The sequence below is a fragment of the Ostrinia furnacalis genome, unplaced genomic scaffold, assembly GCF_004193835.3.
Source record: "Ostrinia furnacalis isolate ACB-3 unplaced genomic scaffold, ASM419383v2 OfSCF7323, whole genome shotgun sequence".
In the NCBI taxonomy this organism is placed as follows: Eukaryota; Metazoa; Arthropoda; class Insecta; order Lepidoptera; family Crambidae; genus Ostrinia; species Ostrinia furnacalis.
In genome coordinates this window covers 64340-84455 of record NW_021137562.1, presented here as the reverse complement: position 1 = coordinate 84455, position 20116 = coordinate 64340, and the positions used below count along the sequence as shown (strand labels likewise).

Sequence of the window (20116 nt, the reverse complement as noted above, 5' to 3'; positions counted from 1 at the left end):
ATTATATTTCTGTCGCGACTGTGCGACGGGCGCCCGCAGTGAGTGTGCGAGCGCGACAGCAACATAATTATGCGCGAGCGATAAGGATGGGTGGCTTGGGGTCATTGAACAAAATTCTACGTGCTCGCAGACCGGGCTTTAGATAAATCGGACGATGGATTTCGGATCTAGTGTGTAAACTACTATACAAATAGTTCTACGATTACTCCGTATTGTAACGGATTCGGATTTGGAAATAACACGAAAGCGCTCTTAAGTCTTAACCACTCCGCGTAGAATGAACCAGCTCCACAGCATCGCACACTGAGCTTTTTACCCACAGCATAAGGTCTAGAGTCGACCTAAAGATTTGAGTCAGCTCTACAAAACATCATCGCACTGTGCGCCGTATCCCCGCGGCATAAGGTCCATACCTGCCCCGCGCTGATGGCCTTGTAGGCGACCTGCAGGATGAGCCAGCTCCATAGCACGTGCAGCGCTAACAAGAAGCACAGCATGGCGTTGAAGATGTAGTACGCTGCGAACATCGGCAGCAGCATTGGCGCGCGGATCGATGTGCTGAAAGGAAAATATTACATTAATACCAAAAATTTCTACCTAATCATATTTGTTGAGTTGTATCCGCCTCTACAACCGATGTGAACAACGCCTCAACGTGACCACGACGGCTCTGCCAAGAGCGTAACGAATAAGAAGAATCATATTTGGGGCCACCTTAGATATGCACTTCCCCTTTCCTTATTCCTGTCACAAAAACTCTTTTTTTTATGCAAGACAAGGCAGGTATTTGACCGCAATCGCACCTGGCGGTGAGATGCAGTCTAGGATGGTACATATCTGCCCTGTAAGTGCCTATTCACTTTCGCCTTGAAAAGGCCCGGATTATTGTGTTCAGGAAATTAAGGAACTCCGCAGCAGGCAGCGAGTTTCAGTCCCTAGCTGTTCGCATTATAAAAGAGTCTTCGAAACGCTTAGTGCGAGCTGGTGGAATGTCGACAATGTAGGGATGGTACGCTAACCTGCGTCTGGTTCCCCGGTGATGGAAGGCTCTCAAGAACTCTCTCTCTCTCCCTTTTAGATAACTATGTTCCTGTTTTCAGATGCCCTATAACCAAACCCTAAAAGACCTATCCTAATTCTAGACAGGGTGTCGAATTCACACAGTAGGTAGGTATTTCATGGATTCTATATCATTGGTGCTAGACCACTTTTGGTGGAGAATATCTTGTGCCTGCGTGTGACTGAACCCGTGATGAGTCGGTCTTGCCTCATGTTTCTTGAAGTTTGCTCCATAATCTGTGTATATTGTTTTGGCTATGGGCATAAGGAAATGGACGCAGTGCAGCTGCTATAATCTTAAATATGATAAAGACCTACCAAAGGATCAGGCAATTTAAAACTGGGTCAGGGCTGAACCCTATAGTATTTGTATAATAATAACAACACAGCAACCGTACCTCCATATAATGTAGAAGGGATAGAAGCCCAGCCGCGTGACAATCCACGCGACCGTGAACACGGCGAATATCACGTCGCACAGTCTTTGGAAGTTCGCGTATTTGGCCGCCTTGGCCGCCTGGAATATTGCAACAGAAATACATTAACTATAGTCTAATTTTTTAGAAATCAGCAGAAATGTCATCAAAAATGGCCAACTGACATAAAAATATTTTTAGTCTGTGAACTAGNCCAAATAAAGACAATATTATCGTGATTAATTTATTCCAGACTGCAACAAACTTTGTGAGTCCCTCTTTGGCCATAGCGAAGTCCACTCAACTCTTGCGCAGTTCACACTAAAATGAATCTTAAACACGAGCGGAAACTGCAACAAAACCAGACTCTAAATACACTGCAATAAAATCTATTTCCCAACACTCACCACTAAAAATATATCAGCGAAATCATGCAGCAGCAGCACCAAAGTCCCGATCCTGTGCAGGTTGCAGACCCAGCTGAAGGTCAGCAGAGCGATGGTGGCCACGTGGTGGACGAACATCTGCCAGAAGTCCTTGCGGCGCACGTCCCAGAAGTGGGAGAAGGTCAGAGACCAGTAGAAGGCTGATGAGATCATGTAGTACCACCATACATCGTTGGTGTAACCCTGGAAATGAAGAAAGGTGGGTGTGACATCTACACGGGACTATTCCTAATTCTCGTACCCACAGTTATAACTTTAACTCTTATGTAACTAGGTTCTACAGAAAAGAGATATACAGGGTGGAAACGATAAGTGATCTCATTCGATTATTTCTAAACTATACAAGATATCGAAAAACTGGTTACTAATCCTGAAAGTGCTTCACGAGCACTATCCAACGGTACCAATAATAGGTTACAGAATTAACTGGATCTATCCGAAAATTTAATGTTTTCCGCCTCCATACTAAATGTATGCCAGCCAAACAATATCAGTAGTATTTTTTTTATTAAATAATAAACACTTCAAATTAACTGATAAATTGCATTCTTATTTAAAATTATTCTTGGAAAACATTGGTTTTAGCCATTACTTGCTATAATATTATCAAGACATGAGTGCCATGACTGTGGCTGTTTTAAATGTATGGAAGCTGGAAACATTGAATTTTCGGATGGATGCAGTTTATTTTGTAACCTATTATTGGTACCGTTGGATAGAGCACGTGAAGCACTTTCAGGATCAGTAACCAGTTTTTGAATATCTTGAATAGTTTTTAATATTACATGGTTTTACTAAATGTATGGAAGCTGGAAACATTGAATTTTCTGATAGATCCAGTTTATTCTGGAACCTATTATTAGTACCATTTGAAAGAGCTTGTGAAGCACTTTCAGAATCAGTAATCAGTTTTTCGATATCCTGTATAGTTTAGAAATAATCGAGTGAGATCACTTAACGTTTCCACCCTGTATAGAGAGATGCCAACTAATGCGCTGAGTTCGAAACTCAAGTCTCGCATTAGAAATTCACAGACACAAAGTAATCAAAATATGTGCTCATTATCCACTGCGGTATCAGTACTCAACGTTCGAATAATTCTTTAGTATTAACGCAAACAATGTAAACTGTTTACATTATGACTTCGCTGCTGTCATCATTGATGTCACGAGCAATGTGTTCTGTTTTTGGGCATATTGCTGCGACACCGGCTCCGCCCCCTTGTCACATCTTCCTTTAGTTTCTGTGATCTGTCTGTGTTCTACTACAGCTAGACAGTGAAGGCCAAGTATGTCCCAGGGGAAAGTTAGACTGCCATTGGATATTAAGTGAGGCGTTTAAGGGGGGAGGGGTTCAATCAAGCCGATTCTCACAAAATCTTACGTGAGGGAGAGGGAGTCAAGCTAAATCTCACGATATCTCACCAAGGGGAAAGAGGCCAACATCACCTACGTAATTAATAAACGCCCTCTAAGAGGATTTTGAAGTTAAGGATCGACTTCCCTCGCTATCTTGTATAACCTTTTTAGTTGTTTTAAGGCGATATTTTATATATCCAAAATACGACGCCCCTTACAATATACCGTTGTCATAAATAAAAGATGATAATGAACGCAAGTAAGTACCATTTGCATAATGTCATGATGAATAACATTTTAGTATTGTTTCAACTGTCGAGAGACCAAACCAAGTGCAATAAAATAGTTATCTCTAGTGGAACTGCTAAGATGACATTCCACAACTACATAGGTAACCTCAGTGATTGGGGTCAATCATCAATAAAAATATATGCGCGTTTAACTTTTTATAAGCAGTAAAAACGTCATCGATAAAATCATATTATAATGTTTCATATCGAGAACTATTTATTCATTCAAATAAGAATAGGTACTAATAACTTTTCTTAATTGCTTGTTCGTTCGAGGCATTTTCTTAATTGCATCTTTATCGTTTCAATGACGTCCACTGCTGGACCAAGTCCTCCGAAGAATTTCCTTAACGACCGCTCCTGCACTGTCCGCATCCAGGCAGGTAGTTCCCGTGACCTTCACCAGATCGTCGGTCCACCTAGGAGTCTTCCAGTGACTTGGCCCACTTTTAGCTTGGTCCACGGGCCAAGTCGCTGGATTGAATTTTTAATCCAACCGGCAAAAAATATCAAAACATCCAATTCCTACATCTCCATTCGCAAAAAGTCCAATATCAATAGATCCGTGGTTGAGGATTCCGGGTGAAGCTCGCTCCCACCTTCGGCCTGATCGTCACTTACCATCAGGTGAGATACTGGCCAAGAGCTTCCTCGTTGTGGATAAAAAAAATCTACTCAACTGACCTGATGAGGATACCCCACATAGCACTGATCGATGTCCCACAACCAGTCCTTGTCCCACAGCACGAAGACGCCATAAGAGAAGTTGTACAGATAGAAGGTACATAGCCATAGGTTCTCGCAGAACTTCACCAGATTCGACGGCTTGTCCTGGCTGCGGCGCAGGCGCCACCATCGCTCCACTTGCCTCTCTGTCAGATCCACTTGCTTAGAAAGGGATAGGATCTGGAAGAACAGAATTTGAGGATGAGTCCTGTATATTTTAGGTTGGTTTTGTTAAGTATATGGAAGCGTGCAACACAACCTGTTCTACGTTACGTGCAGTGTATGAGATATCACGTGCGTTTTTGCAGAAAAGTGAGCAAGTTCTTAAATATTGTCAATCGTCTAAATCATAATCTTAGATAGAATTTGTTATAGAAATTACTTATACGTAATCAATTGAATCGATTAACTTCACTTTATTTGCAAGAAATCATATTTATACATAAATTGCGTTTACTTTTTGGGTTTACTTATAACAACAAAGGTCGATTGCGTGCGAGACAAATTTTAATTTCAATAGATATGTCAGAGCAATAATTTATTTTCATGAATTACTGAATTTTAATAACTCTTAACTTTTTATTATATTCGTTGATTCAAGCGTGACAGTTGCTTTGCAAAAGTCGCCATTATTTCTGTTGAAATAAGGGCGATCTTAGATCAACGTGTTACTATTGATGTGCTGTTGTAAATAGATTCGATTACTTCGATAATTTGACTAATTCTTTACTCGTGCCAACGCTTTAGGGTTCAAAATGTGCTAAAGCAGTTTCAAAACGTGAGTGTATAATTTACGTGGTTGAAGTAAACAACGATATCAGTGCAAAGATAAATGGTGAGTAGAAAGTTTTGTGATAACTCATTTGTGGTGATAACGATGCAGTTGTAATAATTATTTATTCTTCAGGGGTAAAGTGTGATTACAAGGCTACGTATAAGGCGGTATATCTTTTTCTTTTACACTTTTATTAAGAGAAAAAGAGCAACAAACTGTCATAATGACAAATGTCACACGTGCGCGCGCGCCTTTAGACTTTGTTGACAGTCATAAAAGCCAATAATTTTCTGCAAATAGATTTTTATAAAACGCTTTTACACAGAAACCATTTACGATATCGAAATATTTATATTATAGAATCAATAAGAGTAAAGGTCGTAGTGGTAATCCTTGGGGAGGTCTTTGTCCAGAAATCTACGTCCGTTGGTTAGAAAACAACTTTATCAAATGGAGTTTAATCAATATCCAATCTTTTAACCATTTCATTATTAAACTGTTCGACATATTTCTAAAAATTAGGACGTCACTGCAATATAACCGAAACAAGTTACGTTTATTCTCATTATCTTCACTAGCAAATAACATTTCCCGTAATGTTAAACACTACATACAATGTAAAACTTTACTACAAGCGTTTAAAAGGATTAGAAACAATAAAGCATGACATCGTGACCAGCACATTAAAATAAATATGTCAAAATATTCGAACAACATAAGTTCATTTCGAAAAGTTTATTACAGCATGGTAACTATAAATTATTTTGTACAAAATAAAATGTATTTAAACACTGAACTACTGTTGCTAAGGATACTAAAGCCATATCAATGAAACTCGCACGATCCATCAAAACTAAGCGATAAAGAGTTATTTTTTAAAAAAACCAGATAATTATAATCGATTGTTTAGATTTCCTTCTATTAGTAACAATAATCATTAAACTTTGAGTTGCTTTATTGTCTTCGACGAATTCGTATTTTAATCCAATTTAAAATAATTTTATTGGATTAGATAAGACCAGTACCTACTTAGTAAAATCACTATTATAAAGTGTGAAATCTGTTACTTATATTCTACTTGTGTACCTTGTATTAAACCGAAAATGTATCCACTAGTTCGACACGCATATTAGTTCATTCGATGTCAAATAAATGTGTAGACAAAGAAATTTAAAGTCACTTTGTAATTATTACTGCTATTGTAATTACGGTCCCAAGGTCGTACCCTTGGGAATACCTCGAAGATCTAGATCGCTTGAGTATTCAGTGTGCTAACTTGAAAGAATGGGGCAGATTGCCGTATAGAATGACAATTGTATTATTGTATTGGTGTCGCATTAAATGAAATGTGCATCATTGACATTGTTGTCTGGCTAAACAATATCAAAAGCTTCATAAAACTTGAAAAATATTCAAGGGGATCGCTATATCGTTTATTTATGCGCGTCTCTTGATATTAACGACGATAAATATGGAAGATGGCACATGAAACGTGCCATCTTATAATTTTGATAAGTGTTATTTTGCTAAAATAATATGACAATTATTAACGGTACAAAATATGATTCAATTAAAAGAAGTTGGTTCTCATGTAAAAAATATGTTATCAATTAAATCCATAACGAAGTCATCGCTCAAGAATTCGGCTTCCGATTACAAACCCTCAACTCGATAATCGATATGGGTAGTAAAATCGTGATTTTTATCAATTAAATGTACATAACGTCATTCAGGTGTGTTGACACAGTTCGTTATCGTTATGAAACAATTGCATACGCATGAGTAGGACTGATAAGTGTTATCGTCGGGAAATCTGATAGGACTTTATGGATGGATTTAACCGAGAAAGCAGCTTTACCTTTTTCAGTTTAATCTTTATCCTTGAAGATGTTATTGTGAGGTCAACTAAAATTTAAATCCTGGGTTTTGAACTAGAGTTCTAGACAGGATTATTTGACAGCAATTGAATGATGGTAAAGAGCTCATCATAATATCCCACATAATGAAAAAACAAATACAAAGGTTTCAAGGGAACAAACAGAAACTCTCCAAAGTATTTATCATGCGCTTTTTCTACAAATCCTGCAGTTAGCATATGAAAAGTAGGAGAACCGACGCAGTAAGCAGTCCCATTAATTTAAANGTCACAATCGATCAATCGCTTTTAAATATACTAATTGAAGTTTCGAGTATTCAGTGCTACATAGCGTGACGTTAATTAGCAATTACTATTTATTTTTAGGTTTGATCTGTCGCTTAATAAAAGTAAATTAAATAACAAAGTGGACGCGATGACGAAAAGATTTTTAGATTTTCGTCTTTTTTAACGTCTGAAGCTCTATGTAAGTAGGTACATACAGTCAGCGTCAAATAGTTCGTGACATCAAAGTGGCCAAAAAGTTGACAAAAAAACCGTATTCTATTGTAACAAAGACGTGTTGCGAACTTTTTGGCTACTTCGGGTGTCACGAAGTATTTGACGTTGACTGTACACTGTACAGATATTTAGTAGGAACTTAAAAGTGTTTGTGATTAATATCTATTTATTGTCCTGTCCAATAATATTTAATTAGCGTTTCCTGAACTAAACAAAAACAGCCATTTTTAGCTGACAATATTTCGGACAGCTAATTACTTTTAGACTAACGACTTGGGCTGTTAGCAGAGAATAATTGATAGGTTTTGTAAAATTCAACACCCTTGGAAATATTTATAGGAGTTTCAGCTTGAAATTCGACTTTTTGAAGTTATAAAGTGGAGGGAAATATTAGCTGCTACAAATAATTGCGTTATCTCTTAAGCCCGATGGCTTTTATTGCAAAATCTCGGTTTACAGGAATCTCATAATAAATAATTTTAATGATTAATTGGACAGCTACTAGCCTTGATGTCATGCAAGTTTCATTTACGATAAAAAATACGATTTAGTTATTTATTAACTGATGAAATTCAACTCAATCAAACTGACAAACGAATTTAACATTCGTGCATAGTTAATGTCGGTGTCGGCCAACGTTGTAATTTATTAAGTAAATAAAATTCGTTTTCATCTTAAAAACTACTAATGGTTTCATTTGCGACAGTATTTATAATCTTTAAAGATTCCAAATGATTATAAAAAAACATCCTTTTAAGAAATGAAGAAAACGTTTCTTATAAAAATCTAGTTGGAATGAAAACAGTGAAGATTCCTAAACAAAAATCAACATGCAAAATACACACTACTCAAAACTACTAATGAGGTGCAACTACATAGGTAAATAATGTAATACGTGCAATACATTATGTGCCACATTTACCTCGTCCTTGCTCAAAAACAACTGAAAACAAAACAAGCACAGTTAGGTAAGCACGACTAGCAATAATTAAGCCCTTTCATTCAGTATTTTTCGAATTTCAGTAAGTTACTGAAACAGTCAATTTCGTAATCGATTTCCTAAGAATTTTCGTATTTATTTATTGCCAAACCATGCTAATTTTAGCATCGGCGATCAAGAATCAATTAGTTATCGAAGTCACGGGACTATTCCCACCTCTCTTTCCCACCGCTGCAACTCCTGTGTAGCCAGGATCTACAGCTTGACCGCCGATAACCCAACCAGTGAAGGTCAAGTTTGTCCCGGGGGAAAGTTAAACTGTCATTGGACCCGCAAAGAAATTAATCAGAAATATCGAAGAGTCAGTACCGGTACGGAACGAACGAAACCGACTACAAAATTTTGAGCAATATCTTTAGTTCATGCATAGAATAAACTATATACTAGTATAGTCAACGTCAAAAAGTTCGTGACACCCAAACTGGCCAAAAAATTCGAAAACACAACAATGACGTGTTGCGAACTTTTTGGCTACTTCGGGTGTCACAAACTATTTGAGGCTGACTGTACTACGTAAAACTAGCGGCGGAAAATTTGTGATTCGTAGTAGGTTCCATCTACAAGTGTCTAAAAAGCCGAGTGATTCCACTATCGATCGAAGGATCGAGTGAGTCACTGAAAGGAATCATCGATAAATCGCCGCTGCTAAAAATAGCATTCTGTTAATTCACTGATAATGCAATCTACGTCAGAAATAATACTTGAAGCACGATTCGAAGAAGAGGATACGATTTCCTATGGGAGTATTACGACGCTTATGTAAATGGGAATAAAATATGTCCGATTCAGTGCGTTTTGGTTCAAATTACGCGACGAAAAAACGCTTCATCTATGACTGCTTAAGAAAAAAAGCTCGGCTTCGAAAAATGCGGAATTAGGGCATTACACATTAAGACATTAGTGTAGCAGAATTTGGGGCACATCCAGTGCAATCGTCCTAAATACCTAGCCCTATTGCTATTGAAGAACTATTTCGACTAGAGACTCAATAGTTATTTATCATGCACACGTTCACATTACTTTGAAGCTATGGTTAAGAAGTCCTAGCTTTGGTCTATTCTGCTTTATGGTAAGCGACACGTGATGTGGTGGGTTTGAAAATATAGTTCGTTTCATAAGATGCGCCCCACCATTCTTCCGCTAATGTTTGAGTGTTATCGGTACATCCAAATTATCCTTGAGTGCACACGCTCACTACAATAATGACGCTCGGATTGCTCGGATCAAACTCCCCGCACCCCGCGCTTCCCTCGACCAAAAATTGGTGGGGCGCGTCTTCGTGGATGAAACGATCTATAGTCACGCACGTAATTTAATGTACCCATTTCGTATACAAACAAAATGTGTAGGTACTTAATGTAAATGAGGACACAAACTTTGTCGACCATCAGAGAGGCTTAATGTCAAGACGTTCCGCATTTTCTTATCGTATAGGATCATGATAAGCAGAACATGATGAATCCACTAAATTGTCTTCAAAAAGTACGCATGTAAATGTTGTCAATGTTGTAATAAGGACACTTTTTGGAAAAGTTGTAAGTAAAAGTATGTAGACCTACGCGAAGAAAGTTCCACTCATTTAGAAGTCCTAGAAATAAGTTAGATAGTTTTAACTCCCAACAGTTTGGAAAGGTATCCCGATCCAAAAGAGGGCAATATGTTTGAATTTGACGATGGGCGCACCTCCATCAGATAACCTAATTACCCCGAACCCGCAATACAAACGTATAGTGTTAGCACCCCAACTGGGTCACGCTATAAAGTCCAAGGCTTATTTTTGTAGGCGATAATTGGGGTCTCAATGAACGCTCATTGTCTTAAATGCTCTGTGATTTGCTCTGTTCTCAATGGACTTCTTAAAACGACTCTATTGTAAATGAAGACGATGCATATTCGGATGCAAACATATTTTCAGAGAGTAGTCACAGGAATTTGCAGTTGGAATGCTCTTAAAAGTATAAGCATAAGGTCGTTAACTGTTTCAGCGAGGTGATCAACTATTTGGTAATGAGTTCGTTTTCTATTTGACCATAGAGTGCGCTTGCGCAAGTCCGCGCTAATATTCCGAATTCAGTCCAAGGAAATGATAAGTGTTAAGAATGTTGAGTTAAGCGTGATAAGTGACGAGCCTAGAAAGCCTTTTATATTGGTTAAACAGTCGGTAAAGATCATTCAAAGCTTTGTACGACTCTTATCTCTGAAGCGATAATGACCCAATGCATGGTGTTTGTGTCAGACTAGCAGAATCGAAGTCCGAGGAACGCGGGTTTGAATCCCACCGCCCCTGGACTATTGTGGTGAACGCATTCGTAACACAAGCATATTTAGCTTACCATAAGTGTTTAAAGGGATTAATCGTAACAAAAAAAACCTTTGATATTCTAGAGGTCGAACTGCTAATTTACGTGCATGAATATTTTCCATTAGTATAGAAAATGTGCTACTCATTTATCGAACCACATTCATTTAGCATGCGCTTGTAAATTATTGATTTATAAGATACGGCGAATACAAGGATATGGGATTCCAGCGGACATTTTATGGGGTAGCTAACATTGTACGATAGGTTTATCAAAAGCCATTGTCACGATATTAATTATTTTCATAATCAATGCACCGGTCAAAAAATCTGTCAGACTCTATAATTAAAAGTGATCCCGTAAAATTACACCAACCGAATTGAGAACCTCCTTTTGTTGAAGTCGGCTAAAAATATGCAGACTCAAAGAAAGCTAAACACTTAACACACCAAAGTATTTAACTTACGAAATTTAAAAAAAACATAAAAAGATCATCAACGTATATCAACATCAATATTCATAAGCGATACATAATTAAATAAAGACAACACGAAACCTATCTATAGGGATAATACTTTGTTACATATAATAGCTAATGCAGTCAACAGCACATCAAACTATTTATTTTTGGAGCAAAATAGCACTTACTACAACGAAATAAGACCGCACAGTATCTAACTTGATGTGCTGCCTGTACTATAATTTGTGGCAATACAGAGGTTTTATTGTACTGGACTGGAATGTGATTTTAATCGAGGCCGGTCGAATAATTTATGGTTCATAATTTATGGTGACCTCTATCGTCTAATATTTCGGTTTAAAAGGTTATAATCAAATCAGTAGGTACTTGAACTCAAGTGCTGATACTATTCATCGGTACTTAACAGTAAGTGAAAAAATTAAAAAGGAATTTCAACAAACTTGAGTCTCTCCTCCAATCAATTTAAAGATTTCAAGCAGTGATTGAAATGCTGACATTTGGGCAATCACAAACTTGAATCTAAGTTAGAATTCGAGATTAACTAATTTCAACGGCATACCGGCAGACAGTGGTGTAGCTGCGTTTGTAGGGGCGTTTTGCAGCGGTTTGTAGCGGCGTTTCTTCTTAGCACTTGCCAATTCAATTCAATTCTTTATTGCTATTCCACACACGATGGTAGGGCAAAAAGGTATGAGACAATGGTAAGTATTGTTAAGGTTCCTTAAGAGCATTTTAAGTTTTTTTTATCAGTCTTTTATTTTTAGTATAATACTAGCTGACCCGGCGAACTTTGTTCCGCCTAATGGCAATAAATAAGCAGACTTTTTTTTAATTTCGAACGGGATAAAAAGTATCCTATGTCCTTCTCCTGGCTCTAAACTACCTCCCTGCCAATTTTCAGCTAAATCGGTTCAGCCGTTCTTGAGTTATAAGCGAAGTAACTAACACGACTTTCTTTTATATATATAGATTTGACGGTCTGTAAGCACTATTTAATAGTCTATGCAAATATAGGAATTTTGACTTTCAGCTTCGGCTAATTAAGTATTTTGCTATGCCGGTAACTGTTTCTTAATTAAACATTCAATGAAATTTTCTCAATGTAACACTGAGCAGTTTTTTCAATCCACGGCCCACTGGTTCACCGCTATTTCCATAGCGCGTATTCATATTGATTCCGTTATGTATTCCACTGCACTCTGCAGTTAGTATCTTCACACCTGCACCACGAAAGATTAAGTTATCAGTAGACAGTATAGATAGTGCGATATACAGTTCCGGAAGACACACCCTTTGAGATAAAAATGTCTATGGCTATTGGCTTTCCTAAAGAAATTAGGAGCGTCTGTTGAAAAGGGGCTATTGCTACTTTGGATGATTTTTGGATTTTTTGAATCCGTTTTAGAAGCTCAGTTCCCATCATGCCCTATGTACAAGCTTGACCAAAAATACCTATTTCCTTTTAAAATTGCAGTTCAACAAAGGCTCTTTTCAGAAATTACTGAATGTTATTGACACAGGTAGTAATGTAGTATATACTTTTTCGATTTACTGAGGAAATAGCCCTTTTTGAACAGAAACTCCTTAATATTGACGAAAACAGCACATTTTTAACGAATGTTTAAGTTTTGATGTTAAAGGTCATTTCTGAAAAACAGAAATTATTTGCAAATGTTTTTACAGGTAGAAAGCCGAAGCCAAGTCCTACTTTGTCTCAATGACATCTAGCTGATCTTTGGCTTGCTTTTACTTTGTTTCAGTTTAATAGCTTTGAAATCACCTTTCTCATACAAAGTCTAAGAAACAATGTTTTGACAGCCCATAAAAGGGATGCCAGTAGATTATTATTTTAAAGACTTGCACGTTTTAAGATTTCTTTAATTACTTAAACCTTTGAAACCTACACATTCTGAAGATCTTTAGGTATGGGAATTATTCTTCAGTTGATTGCATCAGTTTTTACATGTAGAGATAGACTCCAAAAATGAGTAATTAAAAAAACTGATTGGATAGACGTAAAATGAGTTTACTGAGAAAAATAATGATTTGCAGTTTGCATTTACAATAATAACAATGTATGAAAGTCACCTATGTAACCACCACAGTTGGTAACCTTGAAAACGCCGTCCATCAAACGAACAGAATATCAAGACAAGCACGTCAAAGGTATGTCTCGTCAAAACACAGTAACAACGACGGAATCAATAAAACCCATCTACATTTGATTTCCAGCGAAGAAACAGCGATCAATAAAAAGTTTCAAGTTCTCCCCAAGGTTCAACAGTTCAACAAACTTCTACAAAGTTGGACTTTCCCGACCGCTAAGTGAAAGACTTCGAGGTCGGAAGTTCACTTTCAGACTTCCACTTTGATATTAAAAACTTTGTGGATAAAAACTTGTTAAAGTTACGAAGTTCTTGGTTGTTACAATTTACATGATATCTATCTAAATAATATAACTCAAAGGTGACTGACTGACTGACTGACATAGTGATCTATCAACGCACAGCCGAAACCACTGGACTGATCGGGCTAAAATTTAGCATGCAGGTAGATGTTATGACGTAGGCATCCGCTAAGAAAGGATTTTACGAAACTCCACCCCTAAGAGGGTAAAACGGGATCCACGCGTACGAAGTCGCGGGCGGCCGCTAGTGTAAGTATAAGCTTCTACCAATGATGTAGTAGTATATTAATTTAAGTCTCTAGTCAGCATAATCCTCTAGACGTTCTTCAAGCGAACAACCATGGTCAAAGTAGAAGCACCATAACGAACTCATCTTAAGAGGTTGTTACAGGTTAGAATTACAGAAACAACAGAGATTTTACAAGTAAAACCATAGGAATTGCAGAGATGAAAATTGTAAGAAATAAATTGCTTACAATTCAAATCAGTGTTTACCAGAGCCGTTTATAATATGCTTAAATCAGCCATATTCTGGGAATTTTCCCCAGATCGGCAATATTCCCGATATTTCTGTCCTGGGAAATGTTTAAAGAAACGCGAACTCATGATGCTCTAACAAGACAAATTAGATGTTAAATGCTTGTCTTTTAAATGTTATGTAAATGTACGTAAGCGACACGGTTAACAATATGACCTCTGCGGCTTGCGAAGGCGAAAGCGAGTTAAAATTTATTATTTTCAGGCGATTTAGCACCAGGGAACAATACTGCTGTACAAATATTATAAGGACGACATAATTGGGGACTTGATGACACTTGGTTTGACGAAGAATGTGTACTTCGCAAAATGAGCACTCAAAATGTACATTTACCAGAGGCAAATGGAGGATATGGCCTACACTCCCCACGCTAGCCAGACGGGTTGGCGTCGTAAGCATGCGAAGTTCACCTTTTGCAAAATGCACATCATGAGAAAGTGCCCCTTGTGAGAAACGGAAGTTTCCCTACATTCTGCGTCAAATCCTTGACGTCAGTCAATTGACTTACTCAATCCAGTGGCAGTCAATCAATGCATTATTATTAATATACGTTTTATCCTACACGCTCTCTTCGATTGACTATAAAAACAATTTAGATAAATGACGTTTGATCAATAAGTATGCAGTCGTCACCCGCATCGAGTTGATTGCTATGAATGAAGTCTTCATCGGGGTTGTTTAAATCCCATCAGTTAATTTTGGGCTGCGCTAGCGCATTTAATGATATGGGAATTAGACAATGGTATGGGGGAGAAGGGTTTCTTGAATATTGTAAGGACACTGGCGCTATTATAAGCCACAATAATGAAGAACAATTGCAGAAGGATAAGTAAATAGAATAATAGAATTAAATTACAAAAAAATTGACAGTATGTGTAATGTTGTAAATATTTAGATTAGTAAACGACAAAAAAAGCAAGTGCAAAGTTGGAAAACGGCTAGACTTGATTTATAATTTGGGTCCAAGAAAAACATAAAGAGAAAAACATTATTAATTTTTCGAAAAAAAAACGTAAAAATAAGTATTTTACTTAGTTCAAACTATTTGATCGTGCCACCTGTAGGGCAAGCAAGCAAATAGATATTTTAAAATATGTTATTATTACGAAAATGCTAAGACCTTTGTAAAGTTGTTAACATGGCTCTTTAAAACTAAACGATATTAGGGATTCCTATAAAAGGTATAATATGATGGTAATCAAATATTCTTCGGACACGGATTTATTTATAGTCACAATAGATCAATCGCTTTTAAATATTCTAATTGAAGTTTCGAGTATTCAGTGGTACATAGCGTGACGTTGATTAGCAATTACTATTTATTTTTAGGTTTGATTTGTCGGTTAATGTCGAAATAAATTACAAAGTGGTGGCAATGATAAAAAGATTCCGTGATTTTGACGAAAGATTACGGTAGATTTTTGTTTCTTTTTTAACTTGACTAGCCATAAAGATCTGAAGCTGAATTATGTAGGTACAGTCAGCGTCATATAGTTCGTGACATCCAAAGTAGTAAAAAAAAAGTAGACAACACAACCGTATTCTATTGTAACAAAGACGTGTTGCGAACTTTTTGGCTACTTTGGGTGTCACGAAGTATTTGATGCTGACTGTACAGATATTTAGTAGGATCTTATGCTGAAAAGTGATTGTGATTAATATCTATTTATTGTCCTGTCCAATAATATTTAATTAGCGTTTTTTGAACCAAGCAAAAAAAGCCACTTTTTATCTGTCAATATTTCGGACAGCTAATTACTTTTAGACTAACGACTTAGGCTGTTAGCAGAGAATAATTAATAGGTATTGTAAAATACAACACCCTTGGAAATATTTAACAGAGTTTCAGCTTGAAATTCGACTTTTTGAAGTTATAAAGTGGAGAGCAATATTAGCTGCTACAAATAATTGCGTTATCTCTTAAGCCCGATGGCTTTTATTGCAAAATCTAGGTTAATACAGGAATCTCATATTGAATCATTTTAATGATTAATTTGACAGCTACTAACCTTGAGTCATGCAAGTCTTATTTACTGTAAAAAATACGATCAAGTTATTTATATTAACTGATGAAATTCAACTCAATCAAACTGACAAACGAATTTAAAACATTCGTGCATAGTTAATGTCGGTGTCGGCCAACGTTGTAATTTTTTAAGTAAATAAAATTCGTTTTCATCTTACACTGGAAAACTACTAATGGTTTAATTTGCGACAGTATTTATAATCTTCAAAGATTCCAAATTATTATAAAAAATCATCCTTCTATAAATGAAGAAGAAAACGTTTCATAAAAATCTAGTTGGAATGAAAACAGTGAAGATTCCTAAACAAAATCAACATGCAAAATACACACTACTCAAAACTAATATGAGGTGCAACTACATAGGTAAATAATGTAATACGTGCAATACATTATGTGCCACATTTACCTCGTCCTTGCTCAAAAACAACTGAAAACAAAACAAGCACAGTTAGATAAGCACGACTAGCAATAATTAAGCCCTTTCATTCAGTATTTTTCGAATTTCAGTAAGTTACTGAAACAGTCAATTTCGTAATCGATTTCCTAAGAATTTTCGTATTTATTTATTTCCTAACCATGCTAATTTTAGCATCGGCGATCAAGAATCAATTAGTTATCGAAGAGTCACGGGACTATTCCTACCGCTGCAACTCCTGTGTAGCCAGGATCTACAGCTTGACCGCCGATAACCCAGGTCCCAGGTAGGGTTGCCAGGCGTCCGAAAGTCGAGCCACCCCGGTCCGGCTTTTAGGGTAAAATGTCCGGCCAAATGAAGCACAAAGTCCGGCTTTTGTGATTTTGGACTGGCCAAATGTTGACACCACAACAAACAAAGAAGTGTAACGTGTTGCGAACTTTTTGGATACTTCGGGTGTCACGAACTATTTGAGGCTGACTGTACTACGTGAAACTAGCTGCGGAAAATTTGATTCGTGTAGGTTCCATCTACAAGTCGCTAAAAAGCCGAGTGATTCCACTATCGATCGAAGGATCGAGTGAGTCACTGAAAGGAAGGAATCATTGATAATCGCCTCTGCTAAAAGTAGCATTCTGTTAATTCACTGTTAATGCAATCTACGTCAGAATACTTGAAGCACGATTCGAAGAAAAGGATACGATTTCCTATGGGAGTATTACGACGGTTATGTAAATGGGAATAAAATATGTCCATTTCAGTGCGTTTTGGGTCAAAGTACGCGACGAAAAAACGCTTCATCTAAGACTGCTTATAAACTTTATTTGTCCTAAGATAAAAGGCTTCGAAAAATGCGGAATTAGGGCATTACACATTAAGACATTAGTGTAGCAGAATTTGGGGCACATCCAGTGCAATCGTCCTAAATACCTAGTCCTATTGAAGAACTATTTCAACTAGAGACTCAATAGTTATGTATCATGCACACATTCACATTACTTTGCAGCTATGGTTAAGAAGTCCTAGCTTTGGTCTATTCTGCTCTATGGTAAGCGACACGTGATGTGGTGGGTTTGAAAATATAGTTCGTTTCATTTAAGATGCGCCCCACCATTCTTCCGCTAATGTTTGAGTGTTATCGGTACACGCAAATTATCCTTGAGTGCACACGCTCAGTACAATAATGACACTCGGATTGCTCGGATCAAACTCCCCGCACACCGCGCTTCCCTCGACCAAAAATTGGTGGGGCGCGTCTTCGTGGATGAAACGATCTAAAGTCACGGNACGCACGTGCCGCGCGCGCGGCAAGTATTTTTCGCGGGTTTGCGATCTACCCACATCACGTGTCAACTAACGAATTATGTTTTGTATCACAAAAATTTACGGCACAACACAGCAACATTGCAAACATCGATAATTCATTAAAAACAAAACAAAATTAGCCTTATTATTCAATCTACAGTTTGCTATCAAGCAACTATAGCCATACAGTTGCCAATAAAATAATGTTTAAGTTATTTCATAGTTCTAATTTCACCTGATACTAATGGCACTATAATGGAAAATAATAGAAATGTTACATAAATAAATAATCACCTTGTTTGCTCAGAAACATGGTAAATATAAAATGGTTGATAGAAATTTTCAAGTTGATTTTTTTTAAATTCCATCAACCATTTCATTTTTGTCTCTATTTTGAATAGTCAAGAATCACTGAGCTAGTGCTATTAAATAATATGATTAGTTAGATGAGAATTTGTTATGCTAGCCAAACTAATATTTTCCTCATTCAATAATGTTACACAGGCTTTATTTAATTTTACCTAGATAGATTGTTTAATAATGATAAGTTATTTCCTTGTTATTTCCCTTTGTGGAGTAACAATTGGAATATAAACATTTTACATCTATTTTCCTATCCATTATGTAGTTAATAAAAGCTTTTTCTGACAAATATGAATTTAATATTAAATACTTTTAGTGTAAAATGAAATTCTTGCAACAACTAAAGAATGGGGATGTTGNCCTATTGGTCTTAGCGTGATGATATATAGCCTAAAGCCTTCAGGAACTAACGGGCTATCCAACACAAAAAGAATTTTTCAAATCGGTCCAGTAGTTCCTGAGATTAGCGCGTTCAACCAAACAAACAAACAAACAAACAAACAAACAAACTCTTCAGCTTTATAATATTAGTATAGATAATGAATTAAATACCTGTTTATGTTTTATTTTTGGAGTTAACTGATATGCTGCCTCCAATTTGGGGTTGCTAGGGGCTTTCTTTGGTCTTGTGTTTTTGATGCCCAATGACATGCCAAAAGGGGCGAACCAGTATCTGAAAAGAAACAATTAATTAATTTATTAAAATTTATTCCTATCATAAAAGTCAAATTTAAAAATTATCAACATAATATTCATACTATCTAACAATTGAGCGCACCTTTGTATTATTTAAGGCAATATTATAACAACATAATTACAGTATTATTATTTTTATTTGTAAGTGGAGCTTTCTCTTTACACATAATGATAATTTTTAATTTTATTATGTAAACTTAATGATAATATCATAACAGTGACTTCCTAGCCCTCTCATATTTATTTAAAGCATAAATTCACTGTCACTGATGTGTAGTAGACCCGAAAAGAATATAAATACGTGCGCTAACACAGTTTTACTACGAATAATAACGGAAAACTGACTCGTGAAGCGGAACCAGCAGAACTAAGCCATTTGCTAACATTTTGCTAACTGAAAAATGCACCACTTACTTGTTCAGAGCATAACGAAGGGCTATGAGTACAAATGCCAACGGTATGGGATACAGCAGATCCCAATGGTAAGTATAAGACACAGCCTTATCAGGTCCTGGAGTAAGGTCTTCCCAAGTGGTGTTCGGCGGCAACCACACATCTTCGTTCCAGAATTTATCCAGAAAAGATCGCAACATTATTAACACTTAAACTTCTGTGAATCTCTTCACGATATTACAGCCACATTGAATACTATCACGCGATGAACACACCCAAGATTTTTAACGATCACAAACATCCAACTGCAATCCGCAGCCCGCACCCAGTGTTGTTCCTGACAAATTTAGGGTTGCCGTATTCTAATTCTAAAATTGCCGGATTTTTAAGGAAAACTAAGAAAATTGCCGTATTGTATAAAATGTTTATTTGGAAGGTTTAAATTTAAAAAAATACAAGTATTATGTACTATGCGTATACTACTTTTAAACTTACTTATTTTATTCTTCACTTTTTAAGGTTTTGAATAATTTAGTCCAAGAATCTACCCGAATAAAAGTGAAGAATCTACCAAAATGAGGAAATAACGATTTTAGACATTAAAATCTCGGAGATAAGGTTGCATTTTTGGCGTTCCTTTTCGTGGCGCTTCTACTTCATCTATGGTTTACAAGTTTTTGCGTTCCATTAGACGAAATATTTATTTTTTGTTTACTAAAACACATGAAAAACTCATAAAACTCTA

The 20116-nt window shown here is 36.6% G+C and overlaps 1 protein-coding gene across 1 annotated transcript; it reads right to left on the bottom strand.

Moving 5' to 3' along the window:
• Positions 1-379: 379 nt before the first annotated feature.
• Positions 380-19823, bottom strand: LOC114363875 (ceramide synthase 5-like; the record flags this gene model as incomplete). Its single annotated transcript, XM_028319739.1, has 7 exons — positions 19393-19823; positions 18835-18955; positions 16606-16626; positions 4254-4475; positions 1883-2104; positions 1458-1576; positions 380-558 (listed from the first exon to the last, which is right to left on the bottom strand). Coding segments are annotated over exons 1-7 (1063 nt in total), but the record flags the coding sequence as incomplete, so codon positions are not given.
• Positions 19824-20116: the final 293 nt, after the last annotated feature.